The sequence below is a fragment of the Rhizoctonia solani genome, chromosome 7, assembly GCF_016906535.1.
Source record: "Rhizoctonia solani chromosome 7, complete sequence".
Classification (NCBI taxonomy): Eukaryota; Fungi; Basidiomycota; class Agaricomycetes; order Cantharellales; family Ceratobasidiaceae; genus Rhizoctonia; species Rhizoctonia solani.
In genome coordinates, this window is record NC_057376.1 from 987,029 (window position 1) to 1,002,167 (window position 15,139).

The 15,139-nt window shown below is 49.0% G+C and overlaps 7 protein-coding genes across 7 annotated transcripts; 2 read left to right on the top strand and 5 right to left on the bottom strand.

Annotated features, from left to right (window-relative positions):
* Nucleotides 1-224: 224 nt before the first annotated feature.
* Nucleotides 225-800, bottom strand: RhiXN_06483 (SnoaL-like domain protein; the record flags this gene model as incomplete). The annotated part of the gene is made up of 4 exons (XM_043326299.1): nt 225-395; nt 446-552; nt 620-693; nt 745-800. The coding sequence occupies 4 exons, from the start codon at nt 798-800 to the stop codon at nt 225-227; spliced, it is 408 nt and encodes a 135-aa protein (XP_043181731.1).
* A 144-nt stretch (nt 801-944) lies between these two features.
* RhiXN_06484 (cysteine synthase) lies at nt 945-1,688 on the bottom strand (the record flags this gene model as incomplete). The annotated part of the gene is made up of 3 exons (XM_043326300.1): nt 945-1,164; nt 1,222-1,384; nt 1,433-1,688. 3 exons carry the CDS (start codon nt 1,686-1,688, stop codon nt 945-947), a joined length of 639 nt encoding a protein of 212 aa, XP_043181732.1.
* Nucleotides 1,689-2,390: 702 nt separating this feature from the next.
* Nucleotides 2,391-4,144, bottom strand: RhiXN_06485 (haloacid dehalogenase-like hydrolase domain protein; the record flags this gene model as incomplete). Its single annotated transcript, XM_043326301.1, has 13 exons — nt 2,391-2,462; nt 2,495-2,580; nt 2,639-2,652; nt 2,708-2,847; nt 2,897-3,015; nt 3,068-3,209; nt 3,262-3,310; nt 3,377-3,427; nt 3,481-3,602; nt 3,651-3,735; nt 3,796-3,881; nt 3,934-4,001; nt 4,057-4,144. 13 exons carry the CDS (start codon nt 4,142-4,144, stop codon nt 2,391-2,393), a joined length of 1,122 nt encoding a protein of 373 aa, XP_043181733.1.
* Nucleotides 4,145-4,782: 638 nt separating this feature from the next.
* RhiXN_06486 (cytoplasm protein) lies at nt 4,783-5,735 on the top strand (the record flags this gene model as incomplete). The annotated part of the gene is made up of 4 exons (XM_043326302.1): nt 4,783-4,988; nt 5,044-5,091; nt 5,141-5,483; nt 5,532-5,735. The coding sequence occupies 4 exons, from the start codon at nt 4,783-4,785 to the stop codon at nt 5,733-5,735; spliced, it is 801 nt and encodes a 266-aa protein (XP_043181734.1).
* A 335-nt stretch (nt 5,736-6,070) lies between these two features.
* Nucleotides 6,071-9,436, bottom strand: RhiXN_06487 (Rho GTPase-activating-like protein; the record flags this gene model as incomplete). Its single annotated transcript, XM_043326303.1, has 7 exons — nt 6,071-6,257; nt 6,308-6,626; nt 6,697-6,925; nt 7,004-7,229; nt 7,285-7,649; nt 7,697-8,984; nt 9,036-9,436. 7 exons carry the CDS (start codon nt 9,434-9,436, stop codon nt 6,071-6,073), a joined length of 3,015 nt encoding a protein of 1,004 aa, XP_043181735.1.
* A 255-nt stretch (nt 9,437-9,691) lies between these two features.
* RhiXN_06488 (carbohydrate esterase family 10 protein) lies at nt 9,692-12,258 on the top strand (the record flags this gene model as incomplete). Its single annotated transcript, XM_043326304.1, has 14 exons — nt 9,692-9,903; nt 10,018-10,292; nt 10,357-10,430; nt 10,481-10,532; nt 10,588-10,706; nt 10,785-10,903; nt 10,967-11,069; nt 11,129-11,251; nt 11,330-11,439; nt 11,496-11,727; nt 11,787-11,839; nt 11,896-12,039; nt 12,094-12,140; nt 12,218-12,258. The coding sequence occupies 14 exons, from the start codon at nt 9,692-9,694 to the stop codon at nt 12,256-12,258; spliced, it is 1,704 nt and encodes a 567-aa protein (XP_043181736.1).
* A 638-nt stretch (nt 12,259-12,896) lies between these two features.
* RhiXN_06489 (pectate lyase) lies at nt 12,897-14,559 on the bottom strand (the record flags this gene model as incomplete). The annotated part of the gene is made up of 10 exons (XM_043326305.1): nt 12,897-13,100; nt 13,167-13,291; nt 13,353-13,455; nt 13,488-13,563; nt 13,622-13,790; nt 13,844-13,917; nt 13,970-13,999; nt 14,050-14,139; nt 14,200-14,352; nt 14,408-14,559. 10 exons carry the CDS (start codon nt 14,557-14,559, stop codon nt 12,897-12,899), a joined length of 1,176 nt encoding a protein of 391 aa, XP_043181737.1.
* Between the last annotated feature and the right edge of the window lie 580 nt (nt 14,560-15,139).

The following is a 15,139-nucleotide window of genomic DNA, read 5'->3' on the forward strand; positions in this document are numbered from 1 at the left end:
CAACTCTGACCATCAAATAAAATACAAAAGACATCAGCCAAAAAAGGGGGGAAAGCGATCAGACCCCTTGCTCCCATTATAAAGGATGCTTGCTTATAAATCCGTCGAGGTTACCATTTGCTTTCTTTTGAACAGTATTTTGAAGGAAAGAAAAGCCCCCGAATAACTGACCGAATAGCCCCAGAGCTTGCCCTGCAGTACCATTTCACGTTTGTTAGTCATATCTACCAGTGGCTTCCTCCTGAAAGCACAGGTGTCTCACCAGCCCATTTCGGTACGTCAAATGAATCTACTTGTTCTTTCACTTTTCCGTCAACCACCAGTATATTGGAAGTGATCTGGTTCGTAACCGGACGCCCGTTGAACTTGTAAATCGCTTCAAATTGTACGATAGCCTAGTGTTGATAGTTAGTAAGGCTAAAGATGAGGCGCCCTATCAACGTACCCTTTGAGGGTCCGATTCTGAAGGCTTGACTTCGTGTACGTTCCAGACCGCCTCAGTCTTGTCACGAGTGGAGGTAAACATTTTATACATGCCAAGCGCTCGGTCACCTTGTGTAAGGGTGGACAAAGTCAGATGACTTGAAATACTACGTCAAGAGTTAGAGAGTTCCCCTACCTTCCAGTTTTCCAAATGCCGGATCTTCGAAAGTATATCCATCTGCGGCCAGACTTTTCATTGCTTCAAAATTGCTGCGTGGCTATGAGAACACGAGCACTTTCGAAAAATACGAGGTTCCTTACCCTGCGCTGTAAGCCTCGAACCATTTGGTAGCAACTGCAACCGGGCTTTGGTCCATCTTGGCCTTGGGTGGGTAAAAGGGTGAACGGTTGTGTTAGTTGATGAGCAAAACAAGAGCGAATAACACGTGCTATGCCACAAGGTTTATAGACATCTAATTATGTAATTCAATTGATAAATTTATAGTAAATTTGAGTTACATTCATTTCTCGGAAACCGAATTGATAATGTTCAGGGCGGCCTGCATGTTAACATTGCCACCACTGATGACAATTCCGATATTTAGTCCTGCTTGCTTGTCGGCCGACCAGCGAGCAGCCGCTTCGTGGAATTCTGGGGAATAGAAAACAACCGCCAAGGGGACTGCAGCGGAGGGTTCAATAACTAGTTTCATACGCTCCCAGACGAATTTCATCGCACGACTAACATATATGCGCCAATTAGCTTAATCTTAACCCATGAAGAGCAAAGAAACTCACGCGATTTGTTCCTCTGTGGCCATGCATATCGCATCAACATGGTCCAAGATAATAGGAAAGGTTAGCTTCCCAGTGGAGGTCAACAGGCCATCACAAAACGTTTGAGGGTTGACCGAAGGGACCCAAGTTTTAGTCTTGAATGATTCATAGGCATCCCCAGACCCTAGTAGAGTTGAATTGATGTCCAGAGTGTCATAAAGATAACACATACCAGCTGGCTCTGCTCCCACTACCTTGATCCCGGGCTTTAAACCCGTGGCAGCAAGCGAACACCCTGATAACATTCCTCCACCCCCAACTGGTGTTATGATCACATCCAGAGGTCGGCCAATCTGCTCCGCCTGCTCCAAAAATTCGACTGCCATAGTTCCCTGTCCGGAGATGATACGAGGATCATCATAAGGGGGGACAATTTCAATAAGTTGCTCAGGGCGAGAAAGCTTTTCCTCTTCGATGACGCGATACATTGTTTCCTCTCGGCAGACAGAATAGGTTCGCAAAGTGTTACTGCTGCTCCATAGCCTCGTACCGCATCTATCTTGGCAGGTGTGGCATTACTCGGCATAACAATGCATGCCCGAGCACCTACGGAGCGCGCGGCATAAGCTAATGCTTGCGCATGATTTCCCGATGAATGAGTAACAACAGTTAACGAGGACGGGTCAAGTTCAGTATGCGACCTAAGAATCTGCAAAATCGCATTGGTGGCTCCCCGGAACTTGAATGCTAACGGAGGGTGATAATATGATAGGTGGGTTTGGGATATGGTTTTGTGAGAGTTCGTACCTCCAACTTTTTGTAAATTCTCGCATTTGAAGACCAATTGCATCGGGAACCCTCCTTGTTGCGTACTAGTTGCTAGCTGATCTGCCGTTTTTGACGTCAACACTGGCGTTCGATGGACATGGGATCTATGTATATGGTCATACACAACGTCCGACCCAATATGTATTCACGCAACGAGTGTGGAAATTGGACACCTGCCTTATCATTCCCATGGCCATCAAAACGTCCGAGACGCTGGCTGTGTATTTTCCAGTAGCTTCGGTGGACATACAAATAGTTTATCTATGAATCCAAGGAATTCGAATGATAAAGCTCAAGCGTCAACGTGAACGCTGCGCGTAATTATAATTATATAAGCCCATGTGTAATGTAACATTACACTCCTAAGCCCCTGCGATTACCTTTCCAGCCTCACGCTTCAGGGCCCAGTGTACGGCCTGAGCAACATCCTCCGCCTGATGGGTTGGTGTATGCGCCGGGGGAATACCGGTCGTGGGATCATAAACTCCAGTATGTACAAGAATCGATCCCCAACCGGCCCCGTTGGCCCGGCAATATCAGATGCTGGGTTGTCTGGAGAAAACGAATCAATGTTGTATCCGAATATATTGGAATTGGAACCGATGCCTACCGCCTATCATGTAGCTAACATGTACGTATTATTAATCAAGTAAAATCAACGTTTTAAAAGTGAACTTACATCGGAGGGGTTTCAATGTGGTTCGGATCGGTCCGCTCCATTTCAGCAATCTGGTTTTTGAGTACAATCTTTGCCCAGTCATAGGTGTCCTTGCAGGGTTTTCCATATTGCGTAAATGGGTATGCTTCGCCAAACTGAGCCTGAACGAGGGTTAATTTTATAATTTCACACTGCGGTACTACAACGTACCTGATATACTGCCTGGAACGCAGTAATAAATCCTCCCTGACCAAGACGTGGTTGAGGGAATGCTGCCCTCCATATAAGGTCTGGATTGCAAAAGATGAGATCGACAGGGCTCGGATTGGCTGTGGAACCGGGTGAGATCGAGTATTTTCATGCTGGAACTCTTCTTCGTACCTTTCTTCATTTTCTCCCATAAAGATGGCTCGACATATCGTCCTTGCAGAACATCGCATACAACCTGAGTATCCAGCAGCCAGTTGCGAGGGTCATGGAACACGATCACTGCATGAATGGGGGTGGTCGAGAAATTCCCGGGCTAGAAATCCATCCATGAGTTGTCGACAATAGCGCTAGGAGCCATGGCATACACGCGTGGTAGATTGCTCCTCCTTGGTAAGAGTATGAAAGGGCGAAATTCTGTTGTAGGACAAATACAAAATCAGATAAGTACCAGACTCTCTTATATGAGTAATGTTGACGGACGTGCTTTCCCATGCAAGAATATCGAGCGGCGTGTAAGCGTCAAGACCATAGCTATTGCAGGTAAGGTAAGTAAGATTGATGTGAGATAAATTGACTACACGTACCTCTCGGCGACGCGACGAACTGAATCTCCTATACCTCCCAACACCAGAACGGCCTTCCCCCTGTACTTGGGCACAAGTGACTTGATAATGGTATGTGCTTGGATCACTTGAGAAGTTTTGATCTGAATAATATATAAAGTAGGTCATAACGATGCGCAGTCAGCTCATACATTTGTGTTAAGTTGAGTTGACAACTCCTTGGCCCTGGTGTCTTCAATAACACCTCCACCATTAGTGAGCGTAATAAATGGAATCCTGCTAAATTTTGCTTATGAGTATACCGAAGCTGTTACAAGCTGATGAATCTTGTCTTACACCCCGAGCTCGTTCTGCCCTTCTAAAATTTTCATGGCTTCAAAAGCAGCAGGGATGGGGGTATGGCCCCGGAGTAGAACGCCATCCTGGACAAACCCAAGCTAAGTGCCTCGGCGAACGCACGAGCTGGAAACCCACTATGTCAAAAGCAAAGGCAACCGGAGGTCTGCGCCTAGATACACCGTGAAGGGAACGTACGTGCGTGGCTGTAGGGGGGTCGCTATATCAGCATCTGTATATTCGCCCAGACAAGCAAGATACATTTTAGTCCAGCTTCCACATAACTCGTGCGTATAGCACTGGATAATGAGACCTTGTTGTATTTTATCGATCTTAATATTCCAAGCATTGTAGGATACCAAACAAATACTAGTATGCCGCAAATCTGGAAGAGATAGTGGTGGTCGAAGCTCGAGTTGCTTCGCGTGAGGCAGGAATTTGATAGCTGATCGGTGCCTTAGGCGCCAAGATCACACTCGCCACATCGTAGCCACCTTGTACGCTGAGCCTGGATACAAATAGAGTAAGCCATCTCTTGTAACATGGATACTCAGCTTACTCTGTATCACCCCGCTGGAGTTGCTGAACGGAATGAAAATCTATGCGGTTCTCAGTAGTCCTATCACGTGACGATCAAGGCACCAACGGCGGCAAGTTCTCCGGTAACGAACGACCATACCTCGTCTTGATTTTTCCCCTGGTCTCTTCATCACCCCTACGGCACCACTACCAAATTCTAGGCTTCTTTATACGCAGAAAAACTTAATATTCATGCTGCCCAGCTACAATTCTTACAACCCTCGGCGGTACCAGTCCTTATCTCGACAGTCCTACTCGGGTCCAGGAGGATCTCTACGCGACCGCCTCCTCTCGCGATCACGTGTTACAAACTTGGGCCTCGTGCTTATTGGCTCCGTACTTGCACTCTCACTATTGTCTAATTTGCGCTATATCTACTTGTTACACGGATACGAATCCGATGGACGGATGGTAAATACTCCCCAATTGATCACTGATACGGTTTCATACAACCACAGTGAATCTGAACTCGACCACTTGATTATGGTTCCAGGGCATGCGATATGGAAAGGCGGCGATCCTGAAGAACATGAAAAGGACTCGGAATGGGTGCTTGACGTGGCGCAAGCTGGACGAGGGAATCCCAAAGCGTTTTACGCTCATATTGCCAAGGGGTGAGCCATGAATGCGTAGCTTTCGAAATGAATCATCTGAAACTTGGTTGTATAGTGCAGAACTGGCGCTCGCTGACAAGAATAGCCTTCTAATCTTCAGCGGGTGAGTTCAGCCCAAATAGACCGTATATCTCCAATCTCACTCGTTGCAGAGGTCAAACTCGCAAACCAACCCATCTAACAGAAGCACAATCTTATCTTTCTCTCGCATTGTCCTCAAAACTCTTGCCTGTTACACCATCTGACACGTTTCTCCGTGCAACGACTGAAGACTTTGCACTCGACTCGTACCAAAACTTAGTATTCTCGGTCGCTCGATTCAAGGAGCGTACAGGGAGGTATCCGAACCGAATTACAGTTGTCGGATTTGGTGTAAAGAAGCAGAGGTTTGAAAAGTTGCATGCGAGAGCAATCAGGTGGCCCGTAAATTCGTTTTCGTACGTGGGTGTGGATGTGGCCGACCAGGTTGACTTGGAAATCGCTGAGGATGGCGAGGTAAGCACTATTCCAGCCACAAATCTAAGTTTACTAATTTTTTTATAGCACAAGAACGGGTTTATACCTTACATGCGCGACCTCTACGGGTGCCACGACTTTTTAGCCGCCAAGCGCCGTTCGCGGAACACCGCAGCACGATTTCATCCGTACCACAACTCGGCTCCCGAACTTGCAGACTTGTTAGACTGGTGTCCTCCGTCCAGACACCTTTTGTTTTCCGGACCTCTACCTTGGAGTCATCGTGCATAGACTCACGGACAATGTTTCGAATAGGGATTGCTGTAGTAATAGCTTATAATAATCGGACTTTTCGTTTGCTTTTGTAGAAGAGCGACCGAACCTCGGAAATAGTGTGTTCTAAAGTTATGTACAACAAGAGATCACAGACATGCAAGTTAACGTTATGACATAAGAAGTACATTGCGCGAAAACAACAAATGATATCGTAGAGTCCAAAAAAAAGGGGGGGAGAAGAGGGGAATCAATGTAAAATACGAAAAAAGGTAACAGACGTGGATAGTCATCAAGATTCCAGTCGTATGTGAATTGGATCTCGTTCACAGTCATCAAGACGTTCGATTGCATTACGTGTGGCCGAGCGGGGCTGATTCGCGATGGACATTGCTCTTTGTTCGCGGTCGCTGGGACATTCGTTGACCCAACGAGCCCTTGCTACTACTCGCCCCCAACCCGTGAATAGGCACATAATCGGGATCAACCTTGCTGCACTTTAAATGGCATAGCAAATTATGCACAAACATGTGCTCGAACCTATTTTACCATATCAGTATCCTGTCAAACAAGCCAACTTCGAAACCCACCTCGCATTCGTAAACACCACCGCCATCGACTCGGAATCACACCGAAGGAGATTCGGGGCCATGACTAACGCCATGTTCGCGCTCGTCATCTTGGTCACCGACTGCACGCTCTCGGGCAAAAATAGCTGCAAGAAGCTAATCACGAACAATAGCACTCGACGGTTGTTTGTCGGGAGCTCCTTGACGAGCGCAACGACCCGCTCGGGATCTTCGGCCGCCTGGATACATGCATTGTACATATTTGCGGGAATGAGCGGCTCCTGAAGTTCTCGGAGCCAGAGCTTGAATAAGCTTGCGGGCACATTACAATCGTCGATTCCTGCCCAAAAAAGACGATGATTAAAATCTTTGTTTCGCGTGCAATTAATCAAGTGTGGGAATGACTATACCTTCAAGGTTATAGAACCCTTTGTCAATTCTAACCCGCAGATCGGAGACTTCATCTGCATCGCCCGGAATACGGAATATACCCTCCGATTTGGTTCCTCCGAGTGCCAGGATACCGTCTGCAAGAAAGGGAAGGATGATGGGGACTTTGCTATCTGCATAGGTACGTTCTTGAAGTCTCATGATGGCCGAGAGAGATTCTCCGAATGTGGAAGGATTAAATGCAGAGTCCTGGAACGACGAACGACAAGGTTAATTATAGGCACGTGTGTAAGAGGGGGAGGGGTGATAGAATGAGATGTGACGCACAGCTGCATTGGTGATCTCCGTTGCGGTAGGAGGTTTACCCCTCGGGCCCTTTTTCGCGATCACCGGCAGACGATGAAGACAATACTTGGCCATGACATCGATCCGACCCTCGGTCTGCTTGATCTTGGAGAGCATAAACGAGCGGAGGTAACCTTCAAAGTTCTTAGAAGGAGGAAATGTGACCAATAGGACGCAGAGCAGTTGCCAGCCCCGGAACGCGCTCTCCCTGCCATATCAAGTCAGTTTAGCGACAAAATCATTGGAGCGAGAGGGATACTTACGGACTGGGATTGTCCGTCAGCTGCTTGACAACTTGACAATAAATCTCGTCTCGCAGTTCGCCGTGTTCAATCCCTTCGGCTAATAACCACCGCTCCTCTTCTAGGACGTCACCAGTAGTTAGGCCACCGGACTTTCCACCCGTAGCTCCGGGCTTGGAACCAGATTTGCTTCGCCTTCCTGGTGAAATGCTCGGATCATTCAGAGACGAATTTGAACTGAGCAAGGATTCGGATGTGGGTACTCGTACGCCTACTGGGCGATCACGCTCGCGGTCCCCCATGATACGCTGTATAACCTTGAAGACAAGAACTGCATTCTTGTGCAACGAGCGGTTGAGGATCAAGAGCGGAGACGTAAGGGGTTGCTGTGACCGGGTCAGTACCCATTCTAATTCGATCAGAGATAACACACCTTTTGCCAGACCATCAGCTGTTCAACGGGCACCCTTCGGCGGAATATGAGACCGGTTCGGTGCGTCGAGAAATAGCGCCGAGCAAAATCCGAGACCTGGAATTGCTGGATGTCTTCCGCCAGCTGACGAGGAAGCATGCGATGATCTCCAGTGCTGAGACGTTTGGTACCCATTGCTTCAACCGGAATGGGCCTGGTTCGTTCGCGATTAATGGGGCTCATGGAAGCTGCAGCCTCTGGATCCAGGATGGGATTTCCTATCTTGAGGTCGCGGGCGCTCATGCGAGGGAGCTTGACATCGGCAGAAAGTGAATGCACGGCGTATTCGGGTGTTTGAGTCGTGTCAACTGAATGATGGGCCGTATCCATTGTTGGACGAGGACCTGCGTCAAACGTAACGCGCGAAGGAGCCGGGTCGTCGACTTGTGCCTGGGGTCGGACAATTTGTTCAGACATTGGCCGCATCGAGGGCGGAGGACCCAATCCACTGGGGATCCCATCCGCCGCGTTCGCACTGATACCGCCCGAGCTTGTTTTGCCTGTGTTACCGGCGACGTGCAGGTCAACATCGCTCGCATCGCTCTCTGGTTCCTTTTCTCGCTTATTGCTCGGCTTGGGCTTGCCGTCCTTGTCTTTAGGACTTAGTGGGGGAACCCATTTCCCCTTGTTACGCGGGCTCGGAGATTTCTCTTTTTCCTTGTCAGGTACGACCATTCGCGTGGTGGATGCAAACTCGCCAGGCACGACTTTGGAATCTGGAGAGCCAGATGAGACGATTCCCGCAGCAGCAGCATCAAGTGAGTGTTCTGTCTGGCCCTGTAGATAAGATGCTCCGCCTGACCGGCCCACGCTACGAGCACCAGTAGATACCGTGCGGGTACGCGCTGGCTTTCCAGGGTCGAGTCGGCCATCCTGATTGGCTGAGATGTCGACTGCAGAAGCAGAATTATGGGGGGACGAAGGAATAGGCGGGAGAGAGGATATGTGGGGCCGTAGGTGGTCTGAAGTCGTGCGACGCATGCTGGCAGAACTCGATCGCGCGCGAGACTTGGCTGGCTCTTCCTCTGGGATCGTAGAGACAGAGGTCGAGGCCACAGATCCGACCGGATGGTGCGTACGACTGAGCCGTCGACCGAGTGTTGTTGTCTGCACAATGCCGAGGGGGATGATAAACGCTCCTTTGGGTCGTGTCCATGATGTCTCGCCAGTGCGTGTGTGGTAGTAGTATGGCAGTGACCGCGACTCGTCTTGTAGCTCCCACCACTCTCCTTCGCTCGATGGGGGCAGCCTGGTCCATGTTAACAAAATTGCTTTAAAAAATAATACGCGTCGTACTTACACGAAATTACCTGCTGGAGGATCCCAACTGCACTCGCCTGTCGCAGGACACGCGTAAAAATGATTCTGTGTCTGGGGATCGATAATAGTGACCCAAAAGTTGGAGCCCCATGCCGTCGGATCACTGGCTGTTGAGCCTTCGTCGGCGGTTGTCCATCTCTGCGAGCTATCAGTGCTCGAATTCGTATGATGTGCCTTGTGAAAGTGTCGGTCGTCCATGCTTGAGACCTTGGGGTTATACACTCGAAGCACGGCAATGTCACGTGTGATAGGCCCGGGATTGGCAATCGGCAGCGGCAGCGTCAAGACCACTTGGTCGGTCTCGCTCACGACGTGCTCGGTCTTTCTGCGCTTGTGCAGTCGACGCAGTACTCTACTCCAGTGGGACATCGTGGCCTTCATTAGTCACAGAGACACACCCCAGGCTATTAACACTCACAAAGATCGGTGCTTTTGCTTCCTCAGGCCTGTCACACACGCTGCGAGTATGTGCGGGGAAGCACAATTAAAATAACAACTCGAGTCTTCCACTTCAGGATCCACGAGACCTCTGGTCCCTGGCCCCGCCTAAAGCCCAAAGGGGCTGGTCCTGTACAGCTCCCTCTCCTCCCTCCGAATTCGCGCGCATACTCTTGGTCTTCTATCACCACCACCACCATGAAGCACCTCGAGGCAGGTGTCCCCGTCACTAAGCACACCAAAAAGCGTGTTTCCTGGGCAATAACCCTCGCCCTTGCTGCTACATGCGCTTTCTTCTACCGCACCGTGACTTGTCATTCCCGCACGTCAGCGTCCCTATATTTCGGCAGCCGCCCTCAGGTCCGCATCTCGGGAATAACCCACGTTGGCTACTATGATCGGGCTCATAGGTTAGTCCAGCTTGATTGTTCATTCGGTCCCCCCGCCCGATCCGGCTATACTAACTACCCTGATAAATGACTGCTTCGATCTTGATTTATACTCTCCTTTGCGGCTCTGCCTAGGCAAACCAAGTACCTCGGCATACCTTATGCGCAGCCTCCAACTGGAGAGCGCCGCTTCCGCCCGCCTCTTCCTATTTCCGTACCGCACAATCTCAGCCACGCTGTCATCCAAGCCAACTCATTCGGTCCTTCGTGTCCGCAAAGCACTCCCGTTCCGTATCCCATCTCCGAAGATTGTTTGACGTTGAACGTCTGGGTTCCGGACGTTCCTGCACCTGTCACGCGCTCTTTGGGGGAAGAAATAGCAAAAGGATTGCCGGTGCTAGTGTGGATATGTGGGTAGAGTATTCCATCATATCCGTTCATCGCTTTTGCACTAACCGGGTTTGTTTTGGTTAGATGGGGGTGCATTCATTAACGGGTCCACCCAAAAGTACCCGGCAGACGCTCTGGTCGAGGCTGCGATCGATCTCGTACGTATCATTTACTGGCCTCGGACTCACCATTTACGTTGTGATTACAGAAAAAACCGGTCATAGTGGCCAGTATGAACTATCGTCTTGGAATATTTGGCTGTAGGCTTATCGTGATTTGCCCAATTCGGGTAGTTTTTATTAACGAGATGGCTAGTCCCTGTCGGTGCTGAACCATCAGCTTCTGGTGCACATAACCTTGGCCTGCTAGACCAGCGTCTAGCGCTCGAATGGATTCATAAGAATATTGCACTCTTTGGCGGCGACCCCGAAAAGGTACTAATCCCACAATTCAATCAACTCAACCAACCCACTAAATAACACTGCCCACCTATTGACATCCATTACTATTAGATTACAATCTTTGGTGAATCAGCCGGGTCAGTCAGCGTCGGTGCCCAGATGTCATACCAGCGCGGGAATACGGGCGGAATCTTCCGAGCTGCAATCATGCAAAGCGGTACGCCTTCCACGTACGTCCCCTCCCCCACTTGTTTTTTCGCGCCACCCCAACTTAGCTTCTAGCCTGTGATTAGCATGTCTACTTCAATCCTGTCCTCTCGGACCCGACAAACGACGTATGACCGCATTGCACAATACTTGGGGTGTCCTGTATCGGGTGAGGCTGGGTGGCGCGAGGTACGGCTATAGTTGGGCAGTGGAGCTGTTGATCTTGCCGCGAGCTGATTGGCGGATAGAGCTTTAGTTGTGTCCAGAGCGCGAATACAAATGATCTTCAACGCGCAGAGTGGAAAGTCCTTGAAATCCCGGATAAACTCAAGGCGACCGATCCAGCCCCGATTGCATTTGCACCCAGTATCGTAAGCAGCGCCTCCCCCCCTCTTCTCAGCCACCAAGTTTGGCCACCCCGGGATAGAACCTTACATACTCTGTTCTAGTATCCGAACGATCCTTTCTTCTTTGACGGTCCGGATAGGATAGCGGAAAGGCACCAGTTTGCGAATGTCCCGCTGATTATTGGTGGTACACTCGACGAAGGGACTGATTTGTACGCCGCCCTTTTTCCCCTTTTCCTTACTTTACCTTGGTACCGACTACGTGCAGTGTCCCTTCGTTGGAGGATACAGGCGCCCTTAGATCGTACTTTACAACTACCCAACCAGGGCTCACATTCGGAGTCGAGACTCCCGCCGCTCGCAAAGCGTTTGATACATTTGTGAGTATGTACCCAGACGACCCTGCCGCCGGTTCCCCATTTGGAACGGGAAACGAAACATGGGGCAAGGGAAGGGGGACCAAGAGGGGCGCTGCGATTTTTGGAGATTGGTTATTCGAGGTGAGTACGCATGTATAATGCATAATTTTTTTTTTGGGAGGGGGCTGAAATTAGTGCAGGCTCCGAGAAGGAAGTTTACGAGGGAGGCTGTCAAGGCTGGTTCACCAGTTTGGTAGGCCTCGAGTCCCGCCCGCCTCGCATTTGGTACTTATCATCCATCCGCTTTAGGTCCTACCAGTATGCACAACCAGGATACTGGGCTCCCGAGTTTGGTGTCGGCCACTTTGCAGATGTACAAATGATCTTCAGGTGGTTCGACACACACTCTGACCCAGAGATGATCCGACTTTCAGACACCATTTTGAGTTTCTGGTTTGTGGATGCTTTCGAGTCAGGTACATGCGCGCTGAGAGACTTTTTCGATAGGTTGAACTTTGTGTATTATTTGGATCCGAGCCCGCGAGGTAGTCGGTGTAAGTTCTTCTCAAGTTGGTATATGCGCGTTGGAGGTGTGTTACTGATGGTGGCTGTAGTACCCTATTGGCCACAGTATGGCTCGGAGGCGCTGTCGCTCCAGCTGAAGATCCATAATTATACTTTAATTACGGATGATTTCAGAGCCGAGCCTATTGAGTGGCTGATGAAAGAAAAACAACTGTATGTATAATCAGTGGTAGGTTGTTTGTGTGTAAGAAGAAATTGAGGGGCAATCAAATGTATTATATTATTGAATATGTACACCTCGGACCCCAACTTAAACTATTTTTATAGTACATTAAAAACTTAATTGTGTATGGGTAGAACAACATAGTGCTATAATTATAAGGCCGTAATATTTATCCAGAAAGCGGCCATCCTCGTCATCTCCTTCGCGTCTCAATTCACCAAGTGTACAGGTGCGCTAAACTTCCTTCTCTTGGCAATCAATATCCCTGTGGTACTGTTCTTCCTGAACACTATCGCATCGGTTCAATGGATAGGTATCATAGGAACCACATAGACGGTTCTGATGATCGATGACATGCTCTTTCAACCACTAACTCAAATTTAGATCAGGATAGGGCGGACCCGATATTAGCCCTCGACAAGCCTGTTGTCTTAATCCTCATGTCCACACAAACGCATGTTCCAAGCAACGCCCAGCTTGATGAGCTTTTCCTTTTGTCGAGTCAAACGAAGGAGATAAGGTTTATCTATTATCGCGATCAAGTAAATCAATATAAGTGTATTTAGTAACTTGCGCCAATCGCTGCGCCCGATGTGGGGAGCAGGAAGTTTGAAGGAATGATACCTCCGGTTAAGTTGCGAGGTCCAGTAAGAATACTGGAGTCGACGCTCTTGAAGGAAGAGTTGCTCCAGGTGCCGGATTGCCACGAGTTGCCGCTGGCGCTTCCAGAGCCAGAGAGATAGTTATTCTTATTATAAAGACCAATCTGTGAACACATAGTCAGCAAACTTGCAGAAATAGGTTTTATGGTTGCACTTGCATTGCCTGTAACTGCAGCCGATGAATCAGCAAAGTCAAAGCCCGAACCACCAATGTTGTTCCAGGCCGTGTTCCTCGAAATCTGCATCTTTCCTGGTTGGGTGTTATCTACGAATCCACCGGCGGCGTTATTCCAAGCTGTACATTATGTATCATCAATGTCTTGGAATTGAATAGCGCGCGGAGTTGCCCTGCTCACCAATGCTGTTTTTGACCACGTGTGCGACGGGTGTGTCCTTTGCACCACCGCCGAGTTTGTAGCCGTTGCCATCACCCTCAAAGGGACTGAATCCCCATCTGTTCTAATGTTCAGCCCCGAATTACGTTTGAATACAGGAGCAATGACTTGCCGGTTGAACCCATTACCCCAAGAGTAGCAGTTTTCAACTGTAACAGGCGACAAGAACTCCCTGTTCAATACCGTAGTCAATTGTAACACATTCATTCAATGGGGGGTAGGCAACGCACCAAAAGTCGAGGCCATCATCAACGTTGTTCCAGAACCGCGAGCCGCGAATCACGTTTCCAGTCCCGGAGCCTTCCTTGATACCGATTCCGTCTGCGCTTTCGCCATTCTTACGTGGATCACGGTTGTTGTAACTGTCGACGTTGACAACGATGTTGTTGCTTGCGGCGCCTGAAGATAGAGAAAAGTTATGCAATAGTAACAGGCGAATGTGTGGAACATACCTTGAATTTGCAAGCCAGTCTCGTAGTTGTCGTGTGCGCTGATGCGCTCGTAGTAATTATTAGAAGCGTCACGCCTAATAATACATCAGTATGAATGGAACGAAGGTTTATTTGTGCACGACTTACGAGAATACACCGTATGGACCGTTGATCAATCTATTTCAGAAGATGTGAGTATAGCGCTCAGCTGAACATAGAATACGCACTCGAGGCCAATGAACCGCCAGTAAGAGCCCTCAATGTGAAGAATTCCACGATCCTTGTTGGGGATACTGCCTCCAAGCTCGGCAGGGGTGCTAGTAGCACGTGGTTAATTATAAGCACACCTCGGTTTTCAGTGTATGATTCAGACGTACTAAGGCAGGCCCTCTCCGTCAATAGTGACCTTTTCTGATTGGTAGTTGGTGAGCGTGTACTTGGCACTTGCAGTACCGTTCTTCGTGATTTGAAGGTTAGTGGTCAATGAGTAGGTTCCACCTCGGAGGTAGATGGTATCTCCTGCTACAGCTCTGAAGACAGAATAAGCTCAAATATAAAAGTCAAAGGTAATAATCAAGAACGAACTTGTTAATAGCGGTCTGGATAGACTTGAGGGGTGCATCCAAAGTTCCGGCATTAGAGTCGCTGCCAGACGGCGAGACATAAATGGCGGTTGCCCGCTTCTCGATGAGCGCAGGAACAGAACGAGGCGCGATGACGGATCCGGAGTTTCCCATGGCAAAACCGAGTAAATTGGCGATTAAAACGAAAGACGACCAAAGCAGAGCTGGTTTTCTTACTTTCTCTTAGATTTCACTCGTATTTCTACCTAACGGCGGCCCGGTTAATCGTCACGCACGGTCCGTTGGAAAGCATGAAAGAATATTAGTGAGGAATAAGAAGCGGTATATGCGAGACTTTCGAGCTGAAATTATAGTCAGCTGTTGCTTTGATCTCAATTCCCCGAGCGCGCCAAGTCTGGACAGCTTATTGCTGGCAACCAGTTTAAAGAGATGTGCAGAAGATAAGAAGGCAAGGTTAAACGTGGGTCTCACGTGGGTCCGATGACCTTGATGTTTACTAAGGGAATCAAGTGATAAATATAGTATATCATTGCTTTATGGAGTGTGACGAAGACTCTTAGGTTTAGACTTGAACACCTGAGTGTGTGGGTGCCTGTGGAAAAACTCCGGGCTATAACGCGCGCGGAGGTTCTCACATGTCGATATTTGCATTGTATGCATGCAGGCACGACGAACACCCAAAGTGCGGATTTTCTAGACATAAAAAAATCGTGCATTATATGCGGAGTGCTGG